Source organism: Cyprinus carpio, chromosome B24 (genome assembly GCF_018340385.1).
Source record: "Cyprinus carpio isolate SPL01 chromosome B24, ASM1834038v1, whole genome shotgun sequence".
Classification (NCBI taxonomy): domain Eukaryota; kingdom Metazoa; phylum Chordata; class Actinopteri; order Cypriniformes; family Cyprinidae; genus Cyprinus; species Cyprinus carpio.
In genome coordinates this window covers 20,242,415-20,269,377 of record NC_056620.1, presented here as the reverse complement: position 1 = coordinate 20,269,377, position 26,963 = coordinate 20,242,415, and the positions used below count along the sequence as shown (strand labels likewise).

The window sequence follows — 26,963 nt, the reverse complement described above, 5'->3', positions numbered from 1 at the left end:
TTTCCCTTTGCAGGAATAATAACTTAAATAGTTACCAAACCTGGATTCTACCTACTGTATATATATATATATATATATATATATATATATATATATATATATATATATATATCAATTCATTAACAGATGGCAAGTATTTCAGTCCTTGAAGTGTGACCTGCAGTCCATTCTCTTCTGACTTTCAGAGAAAATATACAGCATGCATGCTTGAGTAACACTCAAGATGTTTTACGTGGACTTGTGCCTTTTATTAGATTTGTTTGATGTTGTATTAACAAAATACTTTCCAATAAGTGAATGAAACACATTACTGCACACTGTAATGAAATAGGTTGCTATAATACTCCAAACACACATAAACAATTTTAGATAGGAGTGTTGTGTAGTTGTGGGGGAGCCCAGACAGATTATTGATCCAGAAATTCAGTTTTATTTTCATAGACTAAATGTAAAGAACATAACAGGATTTGAGAATAAATCCTATGAGCACAAAAATGTTCCACTGCAAGCGATTATTTACAACGATGAAAAACATTCCCTTTTCTCATCAAAAGGGCCGACAAACACCAGTGCAACACATTCAGATTTCATATCACGTCTCAGAGAAACCAATCAGGCCAATAATTTATATGATTTTGACTCAATTTAAAAGGTCTGATTCTTATAATGGGAAATTTTATGAAATATAGCAGCCTGATGCTAAAAATAGGCACTGTGAGATATGAACAGATATTAACATAAATATGTACCCACAATAAAACACAATAAGCTTTCCACTTCACACCATGCATATATACCACATGGCTAAATAAATAATATACTGATTGTTCAAACAATAAATCATAACTTGTGTTCCACTGAAATGTGTGTTTTTTTTTTTTGTAATTGACATTTATGCCCCTCTCATCTGTACAAATAACAATGTGCCACTCAAGTATGGCGACAATATCTAACAAGCAGACATGGTGTGATATATATTAAATAGCTGATATCTACTCTACAGTGTACACAGAACCATGAGTTTTGCTTGTAAAAACATGAATATTTCTTTGTCAACCCACTTCCAAGTTGTCTTTGATCGGCGGTTTCCACAAAACACAAAGTACGTCGATTTGTTTTAAAAAAAAAAAAATTATGCGTGCTATGTCAAAACATTTATGATTAAAAAGCATTGAATGTGAGCAGCTGAATGTCAACACACGTGAGCATCAAATACGTAAAGTCGATGATTATATCAGTTTGAAACTGTTAGGTATGAAAGAAACAAAGTGCTCTTGTCAGACCAGTAAAAAAATAATAATCTGTACACCTCATCACCTCCTGTTCAAAAGCTGGGGGCGGTCCATAGGGAGAGTCTCCTCATTTATTTGATTCGTTTAGCGATTGACTTTCCATCCCGACAGGTTTTTCCTCTTCTCGGCCGCATTATTCGGCGTTCTGTATAGTTATTTGTTAAATGGTAAACAGGCTGGCAGTATGACTGTGGCACAGGTCGGTCCGGCTAAAGGTTCAGCCACTTCTCCTTCCATTTCTGTCCATGTGCCTTTCTCTGGGCTGTAACAAATGGTGGATGACTTATACGCCCCCTGTAAGAGATATTTGACGAGTCATTCATACAATATTTCATTCAGTACTTCAGAATGCTTCTTTATGCATTTCATGTATGTACAGTACAATCTTAAGACAACCTAGTCAAAATGTCCTACTGGATAATGTGTAATATTTATTAGAGCTCTAATATGAAGTTTCTTTTTTTTCCAGCCGGAGTGTTTCAAATCCTATAAGATTTTGGGTGATGGTGAAGTGTGTAATTTCTGCACTACTATTATTATCAGAATTGCAAACATAGGGGTTGTTTCCAAACAGGTTTCCTGAACCCATCTGCCATTGGTCGGTCAAAACAGATAGTCCTGCCCCCAACCTCATACCATTGGCTGAGCCAGTTTTGCAATGTTGAGTGACTGAAAAGTTTAATCAAACAGAGCAATGTTTTGATAACAAAAAAATTGACCTACAAATGACTTACAATTGACTGTACAACAAAACTAACTGCTATACTAACAAGAAAAATGACACACTTCAACTTTTGATTGTATAAGAGGGCATTTAATAATTAGTTTTTATTACATTTTTAGACTTTTTTTTTTTTTAATTGGTATGGTAAATAAATGCACACAATTTTAAAATACAAAAAAAAATAATTTATAAATAATTTAATTATAAAATAATTCATAATATTTTATTTAATTAATAAAATGTAGATTTCTACATGATTTTTCTCTAAAATAAAAATTTTATAAACAGTACATTCTACACATTTTTTAAATAAAATAATGAAAAATGGATAAAAATAAATGATTAATTTATTAAAGTAATTAAATAACTTAATAATGAATAATTAAATACAATTAACAAGCACTCTCTCTCTCTCTCTCTCTCTCTCACACACACACACACACACACACACACACACACACACACACACACACACACACACACACACACACACACACACACACACACTTGTTTCTGTGAATTGTGGGGACTTTCCATAGACTTCTATTACTTTTATACTGACCAAACAATATTTTGTATCCCCTAAACCTAAACCTACCCTTTACAGAAAACCTGTTTGCATTGTTACACTTTCAGATAAGCATCATTTACTATTTTAAAACTTTTTTTTTACAGCAGGCCGGTCCCCACAATGTCAAAAATTTTAGGTTTTACTATCCTTGTGGAGAGATTTGGTCACACATTGTATATACCTATTAGATTACATATATATTTAATTTTATCTATCTACAGTATCTATCTATTGCTAAGTGTAAGATGTGTTTACCATGCTCCAACTGTAGCCTCCCACCAAGTAAATACTGTCATCAAGAACAGCACATCCAGGCCCGCTGCGTCCCTCTAAGATGGGCGTTTGCAGGATGCTCCACTGATCTGCTTTAGGATCGTAGCATTCAACCAGCATCACATCCAGATGAGAGAATCCTACACACAGAGAAAGAGATCAGGGGAAACCCCAAGCGTATATGCCAAGCTCTTACTCTGCAGAGGCGTATAAGTGTTACTTGGAATTGAATCACAAAAGAAACAGTTTTGATTACTGTTGCGTACACAGTATGTGCCTCCACTGCTGCTGAGATTTGGGTTACAGCTATAGGAATTACCCTTTAAGTGGTTTCCCCCAATAGCGTAGAGGCGGTCGTTCATGCCTGCGAGAGCGTGTATGGCTCGCTTAGTGTTCATGTCCTGTTTCCGAGCCCACACGTCCATCACGGGGTCGTAGCAGTACAGCCAAGACACGTATTCACCATTGTGAACGCCACCTGAAGCATCACATACACAATACCAGTTTCAACATAAGCACACAGATTCACAAAGAGAGAGATTTACAAAACATTAAGTCAACATGGAATTAAAACTGATGGGATATTACGTTCTTAACTCTTGTTGTGTGTTGAGAAACCTAATTTGTTGCTCCCGGGTCAAAAATAATCAGCCGAAAATTCCATATCATCACCAAATCTTGGATTCAACCTTTTTGTCAACAGTTTTTTTTTTTTTATTTAATTTTTTTTTTATTAGAATTAACTGATGATAGACCGCATTGATCTGAGCGTATGCACCTCAGTTTTTGAGTGAAAAAAAAGCTATATTTGTGGATAATTTTGGCATCATTTCATCAAAAACTGATGTGAATAAGCTAAGATCAGTGAGGCCTACGATCTGTCAGTTCCAAAAATGAGATATAAAACCTGTGCTAATTGAAAGAAAACCAGTTGATAAAAATATTGAATCTGTTATTTGGTAATAATATAACGAGAAATTTAATAAGTAATTTTTTTGTAGGCCAGTCATTTTTGACTGGGAACACTGTAAATGTAACAACTAAGGTGGGAAAAATATTCCCCTAAATTTACAAAAATGATCCAATAAGTAAATAAATAAAAATTGGGAAGTAGATATAACGTGTGAGCAAAGTCAGTAGGTTTTAGTCGAGTGCGATAATATTAACTAGCATTTTTGGCAAAAAGAATATCCTCTTCGGGTACAAATATCTGGTCTTATTCTTTTATTTTTTTATATGCAAAGTGACATACATTGCAATCTGATTTATCAGTTCACGTATTGTTTGGGAATCAAACACATGACCTTGGTGTTGCAAGCACAGTGCTCTACTGTTTGGGCTACAGGAACAATTCATCAGTGCATGCTCTTCCAAAGAAAAATGTTTGTCTTTTGTGAAACAACAAATGGACAAATTCAAATCCATTCCAACATTTTTTTAAACACATTGTTTTGCTTAGAAATACTAAAATGGTTTTCAAATGGATTTTATGTTGAATTTAAAATTTCTTGTAGACTTCATCTCTGTAATGGCACCTGTTAGCAACGTCTCAGACGCTTTGATTAATTCACTGTTTGGGTGAGGTGTATCGTCAAACCTGAGATGTATATTTTCCCATTGTGCACGGCGCCTGCGTGCGCAGCCAGCGGCTGTGGAAGAGACGAAACGTAATTCCATTCGTTTGTCTCAAGGTTATAGGCTTCAACACTAGACAGATAACCTGTCTCGTTCCTTCCCCCAACAACATACAAGTGCTTATCCAGGCAGCAAGCGAAGAAACTCGCTCTCCTGAAACAAAGACAAGATGAAAAGATCGTCTCTTAAAATCAGTCAACGTAGAGACTGTTTACAGCAAATATCCCCGTCGCAGCCAAGAGCGAAAAATTCATCACAAAGGCTTAAGAAATAATTAAAGCCATGTTATGAAGAGCTCTTATTATTTCATTTTCAGAAGGCATCATACCTCTCCTGCATGGGCGGTAGTTGTACCCAGCTATTGAATCTCGGATCATACCGGCTTACAAAGTTAGTGCTATGTTTGCCTGTGAAGATGATACACATATTAGTTTTATTCCACACATTACAAACATTGTTTAAAAAGACATTATAAAACATTTTAGGCACATGTAATGAATTAGAAGGAAATCAATCTCTGTGATAACATTAAGCTTATTCATGCTTTACCATTAGGGTTCCACTGGTCTTCTCCACCCAATAAAAGCAGGAAGTTCTCCACTTCAACCACACAGTGATGGGCGCTGTTATACGGCATTACTGCAACACAGAGACAAAACTGATGAGTCTAGTGGAAATGAAAATAACTCATGAAGAGTGAAAGACCAATGATATTTGACCACTTTTAGATCATCAGCATCCATAAATCAACATTTACAATAAATATGGTGTAAACTGGTGGTGCTATACAGACTGGTGCCCATCTGTATTTTATATATATATATATATATATATATATATATATATATATATATATATATATGTGTGCCAAATATTATTCTGTTTTGTCAATTGTTGTTTTCTGCATTTGACCAGTTCAACCATTCAATGCTGTTACCCAAATTATTTTAAGAAGAAGAAGAAAAAAAGAAGATTTTATCAATAACCACAAACCAACATTTGGTCACAAACTAGCTAGATAGTCTAATTAGGCAAAATTTGCAATGCTAAACAAATGTAAATATATTTTACATACATTTATTAATTTTCTCACATTTATTACATTTATATATTAGATTAAATATATTAATGTTAATCTAATTTATATACTAATATAATAATATTACAACATTATATTGACAGTCAACACTTTCTGTGAAAAAAATACTGTATGTATATATATATTTAGCCTGAATGCACTGTAAGTCGCTTTGGATAAAAGCGTCTGCTAAATGCATAAATTTAAATGTAAATTTAATTTAATTTAAATGTAAATTTAAATTATATATATATATATATATATATATATATATATATATATATATATATATATATATATATATATATATATATATATATATAATTTTATTTTTATATTTTTTTGCAGTCACAACCAATCAAATCATATTTCCTCATATGAACAGCTCTGGTTAAAAACTGAAGTCATATTAAAAACTGGTTTGTTGTAGATACAGTATACAGGCTGCTTTCCAGCAGTGGTCTTTCCTGTCTCCATCTCGTCTAATTCTCCAGCTCCCGCAAAAGTGACCCCCAGTTGAAATAGAGAGAAATGGTCGTGAGGTGACAGTCATAATGAACATGATCATCTTCACTCCATAAATCTCCGTCCGGTGCCCGTGCAGCGTAAATCAGTCGTACGCTAAGAGCCACCTGTCTGCCTCCATCATTCATTTCCACTGTCACATCTCCGCTGCCTGATGGATCACAGTTGCTGTAAAATTAGACAGCCTTGAATCGCGCTTTTTTCCGATTGGCCTCTTCTACCGCAATCTAACTGGAGTCTGACGCATCGAGGCCTTTCCATTGAGAACGGATCCGGACTGAATCGCACGGCTCCATCCCACGAGGGGAACCTCCTGACTGTCTCGCTGCACACAGAACCAGACTGATTGACAGAGATCTTACTGTCAGAGAATTATTTGGCGTCTCAGGTGTCTGGAGCCATGCAAGGCTTTTGTGGCCTGCTGACATTTACTGCTGCAGACGTGACACACGTGCCAACAGACTCTGTGTTGGAAGGTGATTTGTTGCGAGATGATTCAAATGATCAGGAGGTCACAGTCTAGGCTTTGTTATTGATCTTACAGCCTGATGTACACAGGTACAGATGCATCATATTGCTAAACTGACTGATTTATGATATTGACTTTTAAAGGCACAAATATCCTGAAATTCAGCTCACTAGGTCTTTGTTTTTTTAAATGAACAGAAAAAAACTTCATGTTGAGATATCTGAGATATAGTTTATGATAGTGTATTGACCTGTCAGGAGCATGTTTGTGTCATATTTTAATCCAAAATCAAAATAATTTTTTTTTTTTTATTTTGGTTAAAGAAAATTGGTAACACTTCACTACAAGGTTTCATTTGTTAACATTAGGTAACTACATTAATTAACGCAAACTAACAACTGAAAATACTTCTAGTTAATGTTTATTTCAACATTTGCTAATATATTATTAGAATAAAAAACTGTATCTCTTAGTATTTAATGGATCTGAGCTAACATGAACTAACAATGAACAGTTGTATTTTTATTAACTAACTTTATCAAGGATTATTAAATACCATAGCAACTGTCTTGCACATTGTTAATGTTAATATGCTAATGCTAAAAGCCCATTTTTTAGTATCATTATGACTAGCTTACTTACATTGATAAAAAGTAAATCATTAAATAGATAATAAATAAACAGCAATGTGAAAAAAAATTATATAGGGTGAATGTGAATTCATTGCAGGGTTGTTATAGTTAATATTAAGAGTGAAACTAAAACTAAATCCGTCAGAGGGAACAAAAAAAAAAAGTTTTTTGAAACAAAATAAAATATAAAAAAGTTTTTATTTCATCTAGTTGCCAAGGGAATATTTTTCATTTATTTAGTTTAATTTGATATACTAAAATAACTAACACTGAAATAAAATGAATTAAAACTATATTTGTTTGTTTGTAAATAACCCCAAAATGACAAAACGTGATGAAATTACTAAAACTTTAACAAAATGAAAATGTAAAATATAAAATTTAAAATATATAACATATAATAACACTGATTCATTGTAGTATCAATCTAAGTATTTATTCACCATAACTGTGTTTATTGTACCACTTTTAATTGATGATGATTACAAATTAATTGTAAGAAAAAAAGGAAAATATTTGGATGCATTTTAATTTGATGGAAAGGTGCTTCATTGTCATGAAAATAATTGTCATAAATATAGACTTTATGCAATGCAATGCAATGCAAAAAAACCCCCAAATATATATATAGATTTGTTTTCTTCATGTCAATGTTTAAAATGAATCACGCTGTAACCCATCTAAAAGGGACTAAACCAACGGCATTATGGCATAATCAACACATTTAAACTTGTCACAAATCTGTCGTTTTGACCATAGCAGACTGTGTGCACTAGGTGGCAGTCTCAGCACAGAGCAGAAAGCCACAGAAGCAGAGAGGTGCAGCCAGTCATGATGAGAACCATCCTAAATAGTGCTGATGAAGGTTTTAATCAGTCGCCGTTCCCCCCCTTTTGGGTTTCGGCTCATTGCAAAGTTGTGATTGAATGTTAATAACCTGCACACCCCAAACGACATCAAGGGGCTGCTGGTGTGTTCACAGGATGATTTTGCAGTTTGGTCTCTCCGCCTGGCCATGGGCCATTTAAGACTCGACGTCTGAGGCAGAAATAAAGGACATTACACTATGACCTTATGAGTGTAAGTTATATAGATCCAGATGTAATTCATTAATGGATGTTATGCGTGCTGCCAAACGCTTACAAGCAGGTTTCGGAGCGTAAGGTGTCTTTGTAGGTCTCACACCTCAGCGATGCAGTGATTGGATGACTGAACTCAATTTTAGCCATAAAACAAAATGACTGCACTTCCGTTTCTGTCCTTGTTTTGCCTCGGTAAGGAACAGACACTATAGAATCATTTTAATTAAATCATAATACATTGTGTCTACACTACTCGTCAAAAGTTTGGGATAATTTTAATGAAGTGTCTTACGCTCACCAAGGCTATATTTATTTGATCCAAAATATAGTAAAACATTAACATTATGAAATATTATTACACATTAAAATAACTGTTTTCTATTTTAATAAATGCAGTTTATTCCTGTGATCAAAGCTGAATTTTCAGCATCATTACTCCAGTCTTCAGTGTCCTTCAGAAATCATTATAATATGGTGATTTGCTGCTCAATTATTAACAATTACTGGTGTTTGATTATTAATAATGGTTCATATTAGCCTATTATCAATGTTGACAATTGCTTAAAATAGAAATCGTTTGTAACATTATAAATATCTTGAAGCAGCAGAACTGTTTAGAACATAAGAAGAATTGTTTCTTGAGCAGCATATTAGAATAGTTTCTGAAGAATAATCTTATATTGAGTTATTGCATGCTATATTGACTTTATATTTGAATTTAGGATTATAGGCCTACTCCAGTTAGGCTATATGTCTTAAAAAGTGCTATAAAACTGAAATTTCAAAAGGTTTCCCTTTGCCAAGATTCTCAGCAAACACTTTACCTGCAATGTTTTCGAAGAACAAACTCGAAGCATTTTGAATAAGGAGGCACCTGGAGCTTGCCATATACACATAACACTGCAACGGACACATTTACAGACAGTAAGTGATTGATTCTGTACTAGTTTGGAACATTTATTTGTACAATAGCATGCTGTTTAAACCATCAACAGCTAGCTCTGAGGCTAACAGTTAGCCGCAGAAATCATAAGCAAGAGCCTGTATATAAACCGACTATTTGTTTTGAGGGAAAACATGCTTAGGAAAAAAAAATCTCCAAAGAAATCTCTTTAATGCCTCGATTGTTTCTCGTAGACCAAAAGTAGAGCAAATGAGATCTGTCTCCAGCTTCTCAGATGTTTCACCAGAGAAATCTCCTGTACAGTTTCAGAGATCTTAACAATGTCTCAAACTGTGCTCAGATTTGCTAAGACATCAGAGTCTGTCATCAAAAGTCAGAGATGTCAGTATGAACTCATCAAAACATTTGAGTTCGAGCAATATTAATATAGGGGATATTTAAGCTAAAAATGAAAATTCTGTCATTATTTGCTCTCCCTCAAACCTGTATGCATTTCTGTCTTCAGCAGAACACAAAGTAAGATTTTTGAAGAATGTTGGGAACTAAACAATATTGGACTTTCATTGTATAGACCAAAAAAAGAAAAGTACAGACAACACCACTAAGACGTTTTTCAAAATATCTTCTTTTATGGACAGTTTTGGAAAGATGTGAATAAATGACAGAATTTTCATTTTGGGGTGGAGTATCCCTTTAATTGTTTCTTTTAGACAGAAATGAATTATAAATTGCCACTTTTGCTTTTGTTTCCTGATCAAAGATGTGTCTCCTCTGTGTATCCACATGAACTCAGGTCAACCTCTGGTTCATTTGTGTCTATTTGATATTTTCCGTGGTGTTAAAAGAAACATCTGAGACAAAGTTGAGACTTAAATGAAACCTACTAACTAGGATTTCCATTCTGAGCATTAAAAATGACTCATTACATTCCAAGATTACACCACTATGACATCACTTTTTACGATTATGATGTCAATTCTCAAGATTCCAACACGTTGTGATTTAACACCTTGCAAGAATTCTGATTCTAATTCCTCATTCCAAAACACACGACAAACAACTGGCAACACACAAACCACTCGCGCTCCTTCCCTGCTGCTCGCGAAGACAAATGCACTTACGAGAACGTTTGCCCTAATAAAGCAGTTCAATAAGAATACGTGTCATCTTCTGATGATGAATCTTCCCGAGATCATTAGATTAAAATTAATCTTGCCGGCATGCTTATGCAAAAAGGCAAAAAAATAAAAACACACAAGCGAATCCAGGCGTTACAGCTCCACAATGGTGTGAAGGCAGTCACGCTCTGATTAAAAAGTTACATTAAAAGTGATAGTGATACATCATTACCTCCTGCATCTCAGGAAGCTCTCGCTCTATTCTGCTCTGCGACAGAGCACAACCCAACTCAGGCAGGGTTCTTCCTGTGGAAGAGAAAAGACCATGCTAGCAAGGCACTCACTTGTAAGGATCTTCCATGTCTTCTTTTCGTCGTCGTAGTACTGAACCAGATTACTGGGGAGGCGGTCGGGACCCGGGGGCAGGCCTCCAACCAACAGGAGCATCCGTTTGTTTGAACGAATCCTGGGTTACAGAGGGACGGGGAAACAGATTCATTAACAATTCTGTCATTAGCTGTTATTAGTGCAGAGCAATTACATATTGAATGAGATGCCACGACAAGGTAAACGCGTGTACAAACACAAGGAGGGAGACAGCAAGCCGAGCAGAGAACATGGGAGAATATTAATGTTGAACGACTCTATCACCACCCTCAAAAAGAGAAACGACTTCATTTTTAAGTTGTAGAATCAATTAGCCCCACTGCAATGATGTTTCTCTAGGATTTGTGTGTGTGATGCACAAGTACACACTAATGCAGGATGTATTTTTAGGTCTAGTGATAACTAGTTCGAAGTCTTATTTTAAATTGTGAAATGAACATACGCACAAATATGTTAAGCAACATAACGCGTCATTTGAATTTGGTAACATTGTTGATTCAAGCCATGTTTAGGTCTTGACAGCCTTTTTGTTCTTATCCTGTTGGCCAAAGTTGTGCATGTGACTGCTGTCGTCAATGAAATGCTTTTGAATATCTTGGCTGAATATGCATGCATCCATCCATTCAATCAATCAATAATTTAATTAAACTAATCAACTGATTTCTAATCAATAGTATCTCTGTGAGACTGAGCATGGGAAATAAATGAACAACTCCAGCCTTTGACAATGAAACTACACAGTCTTCAACACTAGTATCATCATCAGGACACCAATAGAGTCATTCGCTGATTCCACCTTTTCAAGTTTCAAGTTCATGGATGATGCTCAGCAAATGATATTAACACTGGCAAAACATAATTGGTGAAGAGAGCTGATTCACAATGACGTGATAAGTGATTGCCAAATAATAACATTCAAACAATTTATCAATCTAATTCTATTAGCAAATGCATACTAATGTATAGTACATATAAAGCCCTTTTGACTTTCATATCATCGTAATTCCTGATTTCAGAATTGAAAAAAGTGACATTTCAAATGAGATTATTATTATTGCAAACAATCTCTCTCTTTCATATTCTCCAACAACTGATTCCAGTTTATTCCACGGTCACCTATTCCTGCTAATTATCCCATCTGCAGACCACAATAATGTCTGCCGTATGCAAGCTTGCAACAGTGCTGAAATTAATCAACCCTGAAACAGCACTATGAGGAATAGAATGAGGATCTCATAGATAAGGCAAAGCATGTGAACCAATATGGGATCAGATATTGCAACAAAAGATTGCTAATCTAATCTAATTCACTTCACAAGTTAACTCTGCAGCATGTAAGAACACATGAGATCTTTACCAGCTAGATTGATCTGTTTACTGACACCTGCCACAAGCCTGCCGTGATCACGTGCATGGCGTGTTGTGTAGTGCTCTACATTTGCATACTCATGTCTGACATACAGGATGAAAACAAACTTGACTCTTTCCTCACACAAAACTGTGAAAATACAAGTACTTAATATTGTTTTTCTTCCTTATGCAGTTTTATTTTTTGTGTCTATAACAAAAGTTTCCATGGACACAACCCCTTCGTTAAAATATGTTAAAAACTAGATTTTTAAAATAAAAAGCTACTCTCTACCCAAAAATCTACAGTCGGGAATGTGTCAAGTTGATGCAGAAGATCCTACCTGCTGGCTGTGGTCTGTCTGCAGTGCTGTCTGAAGGGCATCAGGTGGTAGTTCATGGCATCCAGGAGCAGTTTCTGGCACACCGGGTCGCTCCTCATAAAGTCCACCGACTGCACCCTCTCCACCAGCTCTGGGGCAGGGATAAGGGCGAAGCGCAGGCGCTTCATCAGGTCGGGAGCGTAGTGCATCCTGGTCTCCCTGTCGTGCTCCAACCACAGCACGGACATCTGAAAGAGTGCCAGCTCCGACTCCACGGGCGGAGGCAGGGCGTCCAGCATGGCGCACATCTCCTCAAAGTTCAAGAGGAGCACGTCCTCCACAAGGTACTTGTTGGCGAGCTTCTTGGTCTCGTCCAGCCCGTGCAGAGCTGCGATCTTGCAGATCTGCTTGTAGTTCTGCACCGAGATCTGGTCGTTGAGGAACTGCACACTGAGTTTGGTGATCTGCGGGATGTTGAGGATCTTGCTGACGGAGAGCACCTCCTCCACCGTGTCCAGGGAGAGGGTCACGTTGGCCGTGTAGAGGTACTCCAGCACCAGCCGCAGACCGATGGAGGAGCAGCCCTGCAGCACCAGGTTGTTGATGGTGGAGCAAGGGCTGGGCAGGAGCTTGTCGTCGGGGGAGGAGGACGGGGTGCCGCTGCTGCCTTGGTCCTTCGCCGCCAGCCCGTCTTCTCTGCTCAGCATGTGCGTGGAGAACAGGGACCTGAAGTACTGCGAGCAGGACGCCAGCACGGCTTTGTGGCAGTGGAACTGCTGTCCCTGTGCCGTGAGTGTCACATCACAGAAGAGCTGCTTCCTCCACAGCAGGTTGAGACCGTGCAGCAGAGTGTCGCTGTGAGTCGGGTCAAACGTGGAGGTTCGGTCACCCGATCTGGACATGACTTCGGGGCTGCGCACACCTCCTGCGAGTAAACAATGCCATTGGTGCACTACACTGCATGGAAATGCATCAGCCGGTTTTATAAAAGCATATGCATTCTGAAGGTATCTCATTCATTCATGCATGCAAGTTGGATTTGTGCGGATATATGGTATATATACATCGTGCGTGCATGCAAATGCAATAAGTTTGCAGCATGCAAGCGCATGCATTTCCCAACCATACGCATCCTTGCATACCCATCTATATATCTCACGCATGCGTTCGTGAGCACGTCAAATCCGGTGGTCGCTGCGGGCTGAAACAAACTACACCTGGTTGTTGGAAAGCAAAGCCCACGATTTAGCCGACAAACTGCCCGCTGTCTGTTATCCGGCCACGCGAACACATACACACACACACCCCCTTACAAGACATAAATGCATGCACACGTTCCCCCCGATATGCGATACAAAAGCAATTAGTTTGTCTCCCGCAACATCAGCATCATCACCACCGTAGATGTGCGGTTGCGCATCGCTTTGGTCGGCAACAACACAATGCAATCGCTCCGTTCAACAACACGCGCGGTATTTCTCGCCCAATCTGAGGCAGAACAGCAGAAGAAACTGCAACTTTCAGCCCGTGGCACATTTACGCACAGTGCGCACCCGTGCCGAATGCTAGTAGTAGGTATCCAAAACTTACCTGACTTGAAGAAAAGTAAAGCTGCGGCTCCTTCAGTGCACTTTCTTTGTTCGGTCCTGTTGGAAAAGTCTATGATCGATGGATCAGAATCCTAACCACTGATCCCCGCTCATTCAAGCTCATTGATCATTTATGTTTCCTCTGAATTAACAAGAAGAAGAAGTGTGTGTGAGTGTGAGAGGAGCCGTGTGCTTTCTGCAAGAGAAGAAGAAGAAGAAGAAGAAGAAATATACGTGTGACAAATTATGCTACCAAGAAACAACACATCATTATCCTTGGGCCTGGGGCTCAGTGAGTCGTAACGAGAGTAATAGGAAATCCACGGTCGGGGGAGAGAAACGGACGCGCATGGCCGGTGGAGAGAGACCGCGCAGGGGTATGGATGCTGGAGAGACTCGCAAAATTATGGCTCAAGGCTATTGTAAAAACTGTCGAGCGTAAATGACTGCGATTTCAAACATCTTTGGAAAAAGAGGAGAGGAGAAAAGGCGAGTCTTTCCTCTCTTTCTCTCTGCGTTATGGAGAGAACCGTCAAGTTTTAGTGCGCATTGCTAATTAGTCAATTTCTCTGTTCCTTCACAGCCCGACGCCTCTGCTGCTGAGCTGAAACTGATAATTTCTGGGACCAGCCTTTTTTTTGGGCTCTGAACGGGGGATGGATGAATGGCTTGTCTCGCACAAATGACAAAAAGCCCCCCTCTGCCTTAATCTCCATCGCCAAAATAACCCCATCTTTTTCTCCTTTTGCTTAGTCCTTCAAAAGAACGAACAAGGGACTTTGGGCAAACTTGTCTTGTGGTCTTGAGTGAACATCATAGACATGACATCAAATGCTCGTATTGCTGAATTCTTTTATATATGTAGTTTAACGAGCCAAATAAACTTCTTTAGTTCTGAGTTGTTTTAAACAGCTTTTTAACAATAGCGCTTGAATTTATTTAATACGTCTGAAATTTCTAATGCATTTCTCAAGCTAGAAGGGGTAAAAACTCAAATAGATGCCCTGATGCGCAGCTTTCCAAATGCATATTCATAGGAAACTACTGAAAATGCTTCCATTGTAACCTGTTCATTGAAAAAAATGCATCTCTTTACACTAAAATAATTAACGTTGAATACAGTATTTTATTCAACTTATACATATAGTGGGCACCATCTTCTAATGTCCATCCAAGTGTCTTGGTCAAACAACTGGCAACCGTGTACATACTGAAACAGATAAGCAGGTAGCAGGTAACTAAATCTTCATACTGTAACATAAAATAGTTGCTTGACATGCAAGACGGATTTATAATGGTACATAGCCATCTGGAAAACAGCATCAAGCTTGCAAAGCCATTAAAAGAAAAGGTTTGAGATAAAGCATATGGATCAAGTGAAGGATTAAACTTTTTTGTTTCTGTTTTTTCGACATCATAAATGGCTAGATATAGCACTTCCTGTGCTCCTAATGAAAGTTTTACTGCTGATGCATTACTCATATGTCCTCATGCGTTCTCTGATAGTTCTCCTCACACACCGTGCTATACAGTGTAGAAAACATCTTACTTAATCCAATAATCTGCAGATAAAGGAGGATATATGAGAATGCAAAAATGCATTTCATGGAGAAATACATAAAGAAGTAGACTGCTGACAGGTGCTACCTGTTCTCCACTAAGCATATTGAACATTACATAAATAAAAGCATCAGATTAAAGTATTTTGGACAATTTTATATCCATTTTGAAGCTGCAAACAAAATTGCATGCATTTACTTTGTATTATTAACCAAAAATACAGACCACTAATAAAGCAATGTGGTCTTGTGGTCACATAATTCTTGATCTATAAATCTGTACATTGCCTGTTGTTGCATGGCACTGGTAATCTTATTGCATCAGCTGCCAGCTGGCCCAGATATACACTAGAATGCAGCTTTGCATTACATTCAATCCTGTAGAAACCATACGTCAATATTTTATACAGCTCAACTGTCATCATGTGACAGCTTGTGGTATTATGACGTTATGAAATAAAACCATTGCATTACTCTTAAAAATAACAGGATATGATAAAACAGTACCATAAAGCCGTGATCAGAGATTAGTCCATTTCAGAACATATTATGAGCTAAAGGAACACAAGTTAATAAAATATAGAATATATACAGAATATACCAAGTCATGAAGCATTGCGATGTATATGCCCAATTAGTCAAACATATGCACTGTTTGTTAGTAGGTAAGATTAACGCTTCTAAATCCTCATATTATAACATAGTTGCTTGACATGCAAGACAGATTTATAATGTTACATAGCCATCTGGAAAACAGCATCAAGCTTATAAAGCCATTAAAAGAAAAGGTTTGAGATAAAGCATATGGATCAAGTGAAGGATTCAACTTTTTTTGTTGTGCTTTTTGTGCTTCTGACACCATAAATGGCTAGATACTGTATAACACTTCCTTTGCTGCTAATGAAAGTTTTACTGCTGATGTCCTTATGCGTTCTCTGATAGATATCTTTACACTATTTGATGAAGTGAAAGAATGAATTCAATTAACTGTTCACAACATCAACATTTAAAAAATATAAACAGATTCATGATCATCAGAATGTTAACTGGTTTGGGTAATGGATACATTTCCGGTGGTCTGGTGGATTCCTGAGAAAACTGTGTCACTAATGGATCCTTAAGCAAGGTATCCATCTCAGATTGCTCCAAGAGGGTCTTAAGACACTTTAGCACTGGCTTAATGATTAAAAAAAAAAAAAAAAACTTCATATAGACTGCATCAGCAAACTTCACCTTGCATCTGCAGTGTCACCCAGTATTATTTTAGTATCACTGATATACTATTATAGTTTTTAATAATATATAATAATATTTTTTATTTTTATGTTTTCATTTTATAGTAATTTGGTTGAGTTTATTTATTACATACACTAAGAAAAAACAGTGGAAAAACAGAAAAAGGACATTAACTGTTAAAGTTATGGACACTTCCTTTAACCCTTAAACACAACACAATGCATAATTGAAAATACTGGTAAAACACCTGTAAAAATCAATATGGAAAATACATTCTGTATTTTTTAGTTTTCTGTATCCGATTTGTTAACAGTTGTATTACCTGTATTTTGAATTTTGTACTGCTTTATTTTGTGCTTTAATGTTATCAGAAATGTCTTTAAAGTTAATAGATAATGTCCCTATCTATAGTGTTCATTTTAACACAGTAGGTTTGGCCAGTTAACATTCATTTAATATAAACTGATTTTATTATTTATATGCAACATAAATATATATATATATTTTTTTTTTACTAAAGAAAATCCTTACTCTAATTTCTTAGGAAAACAATAACACACCTTTGCTCAATGAAATGCATTATTTGAGGCTTTACAAAATGTTGCGGGATGAGTTACTTGGTCGTGGTTCATGAAAACCAAAACATATACTGACTTGCAGCATTCAAACAATCAATTTGTATATTGGAAGAGCATTTGGTGGAAAGTAGGAAAGTAACTACCCTTTGGTTTCAGCCGAAAGCAACTTTCTGAATACCATTTTAGTAACGGATTATCTGAAGTACCTGGGATTACAATGCCAGTTTTCCTCACTCCTCCTCAGTGAAGAGTCTCTGCTCGTGACTTGAAGAGACCAAGGGGCTCAATTGATATGACATCAGCTAATTCTCTGTTGACTTGTTATACAGGCCGAGATGGCCGTCTCTGAGTCTTTAAGCTCTGTACTGCTACAGGGCTCTCCAGGGGCCGGCGGACTTTAGACGGAGGGGCACTCCGCTTGTGCCACATTATGGAGGGGTGTTGAGTGAACCTCGTCACGTTAGAAGCGGAATCCGTGGACTAATTAAACCCTCTGAGACCACAAAACGCAGACCAGATTTACAACTCTCCCCACAACTGTTAAACCAACTCCTATTTATCGCTCAAATTACAGACACTGCACCCATGAGTGGACCGCAGGCCAGACGTCAGTGGAACTGGACTTTATGTCACATTCAGGATGGAGGTGTATGTGTGATGTTGAAGGCGTAGACCGGGGAAATGTCCTATCAACATAGGCTGAATAGTTGTTCGGCAGAGATGGTTGAAATACTTGTCGGTTATTCGCAAAATTGTATGAGAAAGCCTTCAAAATTCAAATTCAATTCCTGAATTTGAATTCAGCCAACAAACAGAATGCAGAAGAATTGCAAAGTGAATATAAGGTAGTAAAGGAATACATGTAACAGTCATTATAAACCAGAAAAGCACAGTATATAAAGATACATTTTGAATTGACAAACTTGAATTTGACAAATTCTTGTTTGAAAGTTTTAAAGGCCTAATGGACAGAGGGAACAATAGATAGATAGATCTTTAGAATCATAGAATGATATAACTTTAGAACAATAGAACGAATGAGCAATAGATAGATAGATAGAACTTTAGAGTCATAGAACGATAGAACTTTAGAACAATAGAATGAATGAGCCATAGATAGATAGATAGAACTTTAGAATCAAAGAACGATAGAACTTTAGAACGATAGATAGATAAATCCTTAGAATCATAGAACAATATAACTTTAGAACGACAGAATGAATGAGTGATAGATAGATAGATAGATAGAACTTTAGAATCATAGAATAGAACGATAGAATGTTAGAACGATACAATCGATAGATAGATAGATAGAACTTTAGAATCATAGAATAGAACGATAGAATGTTAGAACGATACAATCGATAGATAGATAGATAGATAGAACTTTAGAATCATAGAACATTAGAATGATAGAACAAACGAGTGAACAATAGATAGATCTTTAGAACGATAGAATGAATGAGTGATAGATGGATAGATAGATAGATAGATAGATAGATACAGTAGATAGAACTTTATATAGAATGATAGATATAACTTTGGAATGACGGATGGATAGATAAATGATTCTTTACTGATTCTATACTTTTAATAATATTTTCTTACTTTATCTTATACAGTCCAACAGATTTAAATGTTATATCTAGAATCATTTGGAAATTAGACTTGGATTTAGAAGCAAAACTGAGAATGATGTTAGCTTAATGATTATTGGGATGTTAGAACAGAATCCCAGTCGTGATGCATTTGTTGCTGTTGTTTTGTTTAAGTGCATTTTTAATGAATGTATCTGTCAGACAGTTTTACCCAAAGCAACATACAGACAAACGTAATCAGTATGTTTGCTTGCTTTGAACTGGACCCATGACCTTGGCGTTGCTAGCTGAGCCTTAGGAACATGATTTGGTCAAAATTACTTTGGAAAAAAACCCAAAAATCATAACAGCATAAAGGAATGACTACAATTGCTCTCTTAATGCTCAATAAAACTGTATATTTTTCACATAGCATCAGCGGATTCAAGCCCTCGCTGCAAACATACATCGTTAACACAAAGAGAAAGCTAATCTAAAACAATCCATCTAAAGAAACGAGGCTGAATGGGACAAAGTTTGAGGTTGAAGCTCTTCCAGGCATATTTCCTCTGCCTGGCTGCAGAGGAGAGAGTATGCTAAGATAGAAAGTATTATTTTCCTAAATGGAAGGTGTCAGATGGTCACGCTGAGGTGATCGGCTGTTCGAGATCACTGCTTCCCATCTGCAATTTGTGACGTGTGAAAGATTCAGCCCAAATGTGCTCACAAACTGGAAATCCACAGCACTTTTTCTTATCGGTGCCAAGCAAGATAACCAGCTGCTTTACAGATCAGGGAACATATCATATTAATATCATGGAGTGTTGTGATATCATCTTGTTTGTAAAAATATTTTTGTTAACTAAGTGTGGTGGGACGGCAACCTCTGAAAGTGGCTTTTTTATTTATTTTTTTATTAAATCTAATTTTCACACAAAGTATGTGAAAAGCTCTCGCATATTAGGCCACTGGCTGGAACAGGAATTATTTTGTTTAAATAAATGGAACGCTGCAAATTTATTTACTACAGCTTTTGCATTTCGTTATCAGTACTAGATGATAAAATGCTAAGCTAGTGTGGAATTACATGTGATATTACATGTCTTCATTGTTGAAATGCCCCTCTAAATAAATTGTAACTGCAAAGCAAAGGTCAAAGTAACGCCGTTAATGGCTTTAATGGCAACAAACAGTGAAGACATGATGAAAGCATGCATTAGATGACACCTACACCACTCGTGATGGTAATAAATGAAAGCTAATCTTGTTAGTGTAGTACTGGGAGCAGTGCTTATGAGGATTTGCATCACTGCAATTAACAAATTAACTATGTTCTTGTATTCAATGTTTTTTGTTTTTCGATAGTGAGATGCTTAGCTTTTTGAAATGTTCTTATGTGAGCAGCTAAGCTGTTTTGCATTGTATTTTAAACAATGTTAAATAATCAGAACATGCCCCACTTTACCTGCATGCAGACTTCACATACTGTACATAAATATTATTTAGGGTTATTTCACTTACCCTGATCCTAGTGATACTTGCTTTAACAAACAAACAAACAAACAAACAACAACAACAACAAAAAACACTATTTATAGTGAGAAAAGCTTTACAGAAGGAAAAAAAAAACAATGTTTTAATAGTATTTAAATAAAAGAATGTTTAAAATCATATAAATAATATACATACAATTATAATTATATATAAAATAATAGATTTAATAACATAAATTGTTTTAATAAAAAAGAGAAACACTACAGAAAACAAATCCCCAAAATAAAATATATATAAAAAAAACTATTAGTTTTTTAAACTATTAGTTTTAACAAATAGAACAAGTTTAACAAAAAGAATAAAAAAATGATGCTTTTATCCTTCTAGGCAGGGTTATTATTTTTCAACTCAAACTAAAACCATAAAAAAAAAAAAAAAACATTTTCATTAGTTTAAATAAAATAAACATTAAAATAAAATTAAATATAGATAAAATAATATATAAATATATTATTTTAGCTAGCTGCCAAGGCAATATTTGTCATTTTTGTTTAGTTCAAATTAAAGTCATAAAATAACATAAAATAAAATATAATATATTATAATAAAAAATACAAATTAAAACTTAAATTTAACTTAAACTTAAAAAAAGAGATATTAAAAATAATGACAACGACAAAAGCACACAACAAATTACTAAAACTTTTACAAAAATAAAAATAACAAGATATAAATATAAAAATTCTAGAAAAAAACTAAACTATAAAAATGTATCAGTGATACTAAAATACACTGTTTCTAGGTTCAGATCATTATATAACTGTGTACATTCTGTAACTGTCAGTGATAATATGAGATATTTGTATAATATGAAGGAACATACTGAGACTGCGGCCCACAGGGGTGTTGATTAGGTGTGGAAGTTGGGCGCATTGTGTCTCCATCACATATGGGGTTCTAATGTGCGACTCCCGGACCAGGTGGGCCCCGGTGTTTAGAGACCTGCAGACGATCACTCATGACAAAGAAAACAGCAGAAGAAGAGAGAGAGCGAGCGAGAGGGAGGTATCAGGGTACTGGTGTGTACCTTAGGGAGCAGCTGGGCAGCTAGGACAGAGGCATGATGGGATACTGGAGGAACACTGGCATGTGCGTGTGTGTGTGTGTGTGTGTGTGCCACTAGCGGGTAGCCACCCTCAGGGTTGGCAGCGGCGAAGGAGCCGTGTGCGCTGGAGCGGCCGTGGACGCAGTGGCGCGATCACCTGGGGAAGGTAAAGCCAGCGGAGCAGAGCTGATGCTTATTTCTGGGGAGAACTGGGAGATTTTATTCGTTAAAGCGGCGCCCAAACACTCACAGCCTCAAAAATATAGCTCAAATATTAGAACAAAGAAAGCCACATGGGAATTGGAAGAAGCAGAAGAATCAGATGGCAAATGATAAGAAGAATATGTGAACATGATTTTTATTTGCCTTTGAAACACAAGCAGAACTAATTTCTGAGTAATTGGTTAATTGGTAAAAAGTGCAAAAAATGCTTCATTTCTTAATATTTTAATCAATTTTACCAAGTGTTTTAGATTGTAATTTATTTCTATTTAATTGATTTGTAATTCATATACATATAATTTTCATTATTTCATATATACAGTATGTATATATACATATATATATATATATATATATATATATATATATATATATATATATATATATATATTTGTTTAAACAAGAATATGAAACAGCACAACTGTTTTAACATTAATAATAAAAATCAGCATATCAGCATATTAGAATGATTTCTGAAGGATCATGTGACTCTGAAGACTGGAGTAATGATGCTGAAAATTCAACTTAATAAATTACATTTAAAAACACATCAAAACATAAAATTTATATTTAATTTTGATTAATATTTTATAAAATATATCTGTTTTTACTGTATTTTTTGAACACATATCATCCTTATACTTTTATTATTATATCAAAAGTAGCATCATCCCTTCTTTTTCTATTCTTACTAACATTCGAGTCAAAAAACAAACATTTGCAGACATGAAGTCTTTAATTTCTCTCCGCTCTTTTGTTCTGATGCCAGCGGTTCCCCTTTAGAAAAAAAATGTGCTTTGTGTCTAATATGGTCAGCGCCACACAATTACTCCCTCCACTGAAAAGTGAAACAAACGCAGGGCATGCAGAGCATTTTGCATTATCTGCGCTCCTTGGATAGTCTAACAATAATAACTGTAAGACAACGTCAAGCCGAGGCTGCCAAGCTCAGCTAGCACACATTAAAACTTTAGAAATGAAGTTAGGGGTGAAATGGGGTGCTGAAAACTATCGGATTTAGGAATTCTGCTATGTATTTATGCATTTCAGATAATATTAATGAGTATATATGTATATATAAATGTACAGGACAGAGTTAGAAGGGAAACTTTTATCCTGCGCCACCAAAACACTGCCTTTCTGACATTCTTACCTGAATTTGGATGGTTTAAGCTGCAACCATGTGTGTGAAAGATGCAAAGCACAAACATTTTTCAAATTAAATATGTTCTAGAGTATTTATAATGTAAACTATATTATAAATTAATAAATGATAATAATTATTTACTTTACAAAGTGGAATTATTTTATACTTGTATATAATATGGCCCAAGCACTGCACAAAAATATTTTATTTGGATAAAATACGTAATTATGTTAATGAAAATTACAACATTTAATAAATGCATTAATGTTCATATTTTATTTAAAAAAGTATATATATATATATTTAAATATTATATATTTTTTATTTTGATAAAATATTTATGTTAATGAAAATTACAATATTTAATAAATGCATTAATGTTAATATTTTATTTAAAAAATTATATATATATATATATATATATATATATATATATAAAATAACATTTTTATTTTGATATTTCATTTAAAAAGGACAAATTCAGTATGTTTCTTACAGAGAGCTATTGAAATGTCTTAAGCAGATTTGGAACAAAATGCATGATTACAACACACTTTTATGATTAAATGAAGCCAATATTTACATTTACACCCAAAAGTTTAGCTTTGAGTAAACGCCAAAATATGAATTTACCACAAGAGTGAGTGACATTTTGTTTGCGTGGGATAAATGTCACAAAAGTGAGGTTTAATTATGAGAGCACTTCTGTGTTTATAACATACCTTCATGCATCGGTCCAATCAAAGTATGTCTCATCACACGCGTTACATATGAGCATCACATGTTAATGACATCTGTAATGAGAAAACACAAATATAACACTACTGTACATCCACAATCACGTTAGGCCCAAAGCTAAGCATCATCCCTCCACAGTACGCATTTGTCGTCACGGTGCAAGTATTAATAAAGAGATTTTGTCAAACGTAACTCGTGTTTAATTGCCGTCGGGGCGGTTTGACTGAATCCGTCCTTCAGCATCTGCATTGCTGAGCTTCACTCCCCCTCTTTTTCTTCATCTCCGTCTCATATCTTTCCCCCTACTGCACCCATCGAATTGGCACCAAACCCTTCAAGATGTCCCCAGCAGGCTCTTGCTTCGCTGGCCGCGTAGTAGACTGTGTGGTTTCCTTTAAACAGCTGTAATTTGTATTTCCAATCACTGTGCTGATTTCTGCTCATTATATTGCTGTTTCACACCGGTAAGTGAGCAAAAGTTTGGATTGATTGACTCTAATTAACTAAAAAACGTTCCGAGCCAGGGGTTTATTACCATGCTAGCTAGCCACAAATGTCAGAGACTTTCACAAATTATTATCCTGTTAAGATGAATGTGTGGGGAGGCAGGGAAGTGTGGAGACAAAGAGAACATATATTATTTTCATGACGAATTTGTTTATCGCTCTTCTTTTTTTTCCCCACATTTTCAGGTGTCTTATTTTCCAATTAAATACACACAGACTTAGCATCTGTACACATTTCAAGGGTTGTCATCGCCTGGTGTTGCAGCATGAAGTCTGCAGGAGTACATGTATGTTTGTCTTGTAATTATGATCTCTTTGTTGTTGAATTGGCCATCAGAATATTATAAATTGGACACTATTGGATTGGTGCATTCAATCTGATTTGACTTAAAAACAAAGTGTGTATTTTCTGCACCACTAGCGTCGCCAAATGGAATTGCAATATTTTTGTTTTCTAACACTTTTCTCAACTTTCTCAATACCAACGGCTGACTTACAGTTCCCACTTTATATTACAGAAAATCTTACACATTATATCTTTAACTGACTTCAAATCCAATCACAATGCCTTAAATTCGTCTTCATTTCGGCTTAGGAAAGCTAGTAAAGTGAGTGTACAATACAGCATCTGTGTATGTGTAATAGAGTCGTCTGGCGGTTGCTAACCCTCTGTAAGGTTTGATGCAAGTTTCTGTTGAAATTAATGGCAGTGGTGTTTCCCGGCCTGGTGTCATTTATTTCACAGGATTGATTGGAGGCTGGAAGAGCAGACAGATGTGTTTGGGAAGTGTTCTAATTTAAAATATTGCTGCCTGACCTGGAAGAGAAAGCAAAGAGGCAATCCATCCTTCAAAAACATGACCTGGGTGTCCGAGGTGCCAACAAAGTTGAGTGTGTAAACAATTGTGTATAAATATATTCTCAATATGCAGTCCTGTGTTGCTGTCATACATAAATTTCACATGGCTGCTCTACCAAAGCTTAGACGAGACAAAAGCAAAAATCAGCGTGTGACACTAAGCCAAATCACAGTGTGTTTCATTAGTGGTGACTATTGAGGGGCCCACTGCAGTTTTGAGAGATTGCTCCAGTTGTATATGTATATCTGTAAAATATGTAAAATAATAAGAAATGTATGATTATTATTACAATTAAAATACTACTACTAAGTTTCAAATATATTACAAATTTTTAGTAATAATAATAAAAACAACAACATACTAAAAATTGACAGTCTGATCTACAAATTAAAAAGCTTCAAATAAATTAATAATAATAACAACAATAATATTAACACATTATTTATTTAACATGTTTTAATGACTGTTTACACACGTTTCTAATTTCATAATAATAATATATATATATTTAACATTGGCTTTTGTTTTATCAGACTTTTATGACTGTTGTCAAACAAGTTTTAAAAATTATAATTATTAAAATGAACATTTTGTCATCACTTATCCTCACGTTGTTCCAAACCTTTCTTCTGTAAGCAGTTTCTGGTCCCCATTTATTTATTTATTTTTCATATATGGAAGTCAATAGCTAACAGCAACTGTTTGGTTACCAACATTCTTCAAAATATCTTTATTTATTATTATTATTATTTTATTTTTATTTTTTTTGGTGTGTGTTCAACAGAAGAAAGACACTTGTACAGGTTTGGAACAGCTTGAGTAATTGATGATAGAATTTAAATTTTTGGGTGAACTACTGTATGCCTTTAAATAATAATTAAATAATAATAATATAATTGAAAAACAATGCATAAATAAACAATATAACATTACTGTGAATATTACCATCAACACAATAAAAAAAAATCTTCCATCAAGTAATTAAGTTTATTAGCCTAATTGTAGTCGGTTTAAAAAAAAAAAAAAAGTTGCCAAGTTACAGTTGCCAAGCAAAATATCAATCAAAGTTCATTCAATAAACAAATGATTGCTGCATTAATATAAAATTCAACTGGTGTGTGTTCACGGGTGGGCATATACTGGCTCATCCAATCAAATTTTAGAGCTATTCATTGTATAATATCATCTTGTGCCACCTTTATACTGTGTCTAGACAGTTAGTGTTAGTGCTGGTTAGTTAGTGCTGTTCTGCTGATCACAGGAAGTAAGAGTCCAGCTGCTGCTTGCTATTATCTACTGCAAATGCAGAAGAGCGGGAAACACATCCACTCTGACAGTCTCTAAGGTGCCGAAGGATCTCTTTCACTGAGTTTCAAGAGAAATAGTATGTCTCTCAGTCATCCATTACGTTCTGTCTGTATTCTCTGTTAAAAAAGTTTTATTGCTGTCATGGGAGTATATATGCTTCTGGGCCCATCCATTCATATCAAATGAATCTATAACACTTTGCGGGAATATATGTCATTTCCACATCTACATAATCTCCCAGAAAAGTCACAGGTATACACACTTAAAAATATAGAGTCAATTCTTAAATGAAGCTTCTAAATTCTTATTAAGAACATGTTTTTAATGTATGCGGTTCTTAAATTGCTATATCGTCCTTAAGAGTTCCTGATTGCTTCATTAGTGTTTCAAATGAAAACTTTTATTTTCAAAAGTATATTTAGAAGTAAAAAAAAAAAAAGAGTTTAGAATGTTTAATGTGTTTCACTGCCATGACTTTGATCGATTTTGGGTTATCGACCAAAAAACAAACAAACAAAAACAAACAAACAAAAAACAACAACAACTAGGGTTATGCATTAACTGAAATATAAAAAAAATAATAATAATAATAACGTAAAAAATATACATAAACTACACTTATTAATAAAGAATATTATAAATATTAGGGCTGTCAGTCGAATATTTTTTTTTAAATCTAATTAA

At 35.4% G+C, this 26,963-nt stretch overlaps 1 protein-coding gene across 3 annotated transcripts; it reads right to left on the bottom strand.

The window, feature by feature from the left end:
• Window positions 1-325: 325 nt before the first annotated feature.
• On the bottom strand, window positions 326-14,543 carry klhl14 (kelch-like family member 14). Of its 3 annotated transcripts, none has more exons than XM_042752104.1 (9): window positions 13,503-13,915; window positions 12,382-13,285; window positions 10,648-10,769; window positions 5,045-5,134; window positions 4,824-4,902; window positions 4,458-4,648; window positions 3,180-3,338; window positions 2,843-3,000; window positions 326-1,586 (listed from the first exon to the last, which is right to left on the bottom strand). In XM_042752104.1, the coding sequence occupies exons 1-9, from the start codon at window positions 13,504-13,506 to the stop codon at window positions 1,446-1,448; spliced, it is 1,848 nt and encodes a 615-aa protein (XP_042608038.1). In that variant the 5' UTR covers window positions 13,507-13,915; the 3' UTR covers window positions 326-1,445. The 3 variants fall into 3 exon arrangements, with proteins under 3 accessions (XP_042608038.1, XP_042608039.1, XP_042608037.1); XM_042752105.1 differs by lacking the exon at window positions 13,503-13,915 and adding an exon at window positions 13,951-14,543 and having other exon boundaries at window positions 327-1,586; XM_042752103.1 differs by having other exon boundaries at window positions 327-1,586; window positions 12,382-13,915.
• Between the last annotated feature and the right edge of the window lie 12,420 nt (window positions 14,544-26,963).